The sequence below is a fragment of the Otolemur garnettii genome, unplaced genomic scaffold, assembly GCF_000181295.1.
Source record: "Otolemur garnettii isolate 467f Iridium unplaced genomic scaffold, OtoGar3 scaffold00008, whole genome shotgun sequence".
In the NCBI taxonomy this organism is placed as follows: Eukaryota; Metazoa; Chordata; class Mammalia; order Primates; family Galagidae; genus Otolemur; species Otolemur garnettii.
Genome location: NW_003852403.1, coordinates 12247683 through 12248713, shown reverse-complemented (window position 1 = coordinate 12248713; position 1031 = coordinate 12247683). Strand labels below are relative to the sequence as shown.

The 1031-nt window shown below is 42.3% G+C and overlaps 1 protein-coding gene across 3 annotated transcripts in view; it reads right to left on the bottom strand.

The window, feature by feature from the left end:
- CFAP70 (cilia and flagella associated protein 70) overlaps positions 1-1031 on the bottom strand; it is a 103097-nt gene that overhangs the window by 10516 nt on the left and 91550 nt on the right. For all 3 annotated transcript variants that reach the window (XM_023509565.1, XM_023509566.1, XM_003783561.3), the window contains one exon: positions 267-356. In XM_023509565.1, the coding sequence (XP_023365333.1) occupies positions 267-356 (90 nt within the window). The remainder of the gene's footprint in view (positions 1-266; positions 357-1031) is intronic.

The following is a 1031-nucleotide window of genomic DNA, read 5'->3' as shown; positions in this document are numbered from 1 at the left end:
TTTTTTTTTTATAGAGGCAGATCTCAGGATCTTGCTCTGTTTCCCAGGCTGATCTTGAACTCCTGACCTCAATCAATCTTTGTGCCTCAGTCTTCTAAAGTGCTAGATGTGAGCCATCCTGCCTGGCCTGAATAACAAATTTTTATTAGAGCAGACTTTTTTGGTTGCCATCCCACTGTCATCAAAAAAACCCAGGGTTGTTGGAAGCCTAAGAAGTCAAGGTCAGCTGTATGCACAGGCCAAATCTCAAGGCTTCATTCTCTTACCCGGTAACAGGCAATTCCCAGTCCTAGCCAGGTAAGGCATGAAGGTGATCTCTTACAAGCTTGCAGGTAGGTTTTCTTTGCCTTTTCGTACTGTAGAAAGAAAGCATAAGTAAGCTGCTGTTCTAGAAACTTCTAACACTGTATTGCCAGGATGATCATAGGACCTCTGGTAGTTGCACTCTAGAACAGTCCTTAGTTTTTTGGTTTTTTTTTTTTTAGAGACAGAGTCTCACTTTATCACCCTTGGTAGAGAACTGTGGCATCATAGCTCACAACAACCTCCAACTCTCCAACTCCTGGGCTTAGGCGATTCTTTTGCCTCAGCCTCCCGAGGAGCTGGGACTACAGGCTATTTTTTGTTGCAGTTTGGCCAGGGCCAGGTTAGAACCCGCCACCCTCAGTTATGGGGCCGGCACCCCTCCCACTGAGCCACAGGCACCACCTGAGTCCTTATATTTTTATATCTACTTTAAGGAAGCTATCATGAGAAGCCTGGTGAGAGGAGATAGATAGATCAAATGAAAGGGCAAATTTTTGCATGGAAGAAATTCAAAGACATTTATAGTCTCTATAAAAGTTGAGGCAAGGCATTATATTGAAAATTCTGGGTGACTACAATGATTATCTGAATTCTGTCTTTTGCTTAAATATCATATCATATAGTAGGACAACAAACAATCTCTGGACTAACAGGTATACTTGATACAGCCTCATCATTCTGAGATCTGTTCCCTTGTTGTAAAAGGTCTAGAATTTTAGAGAAAC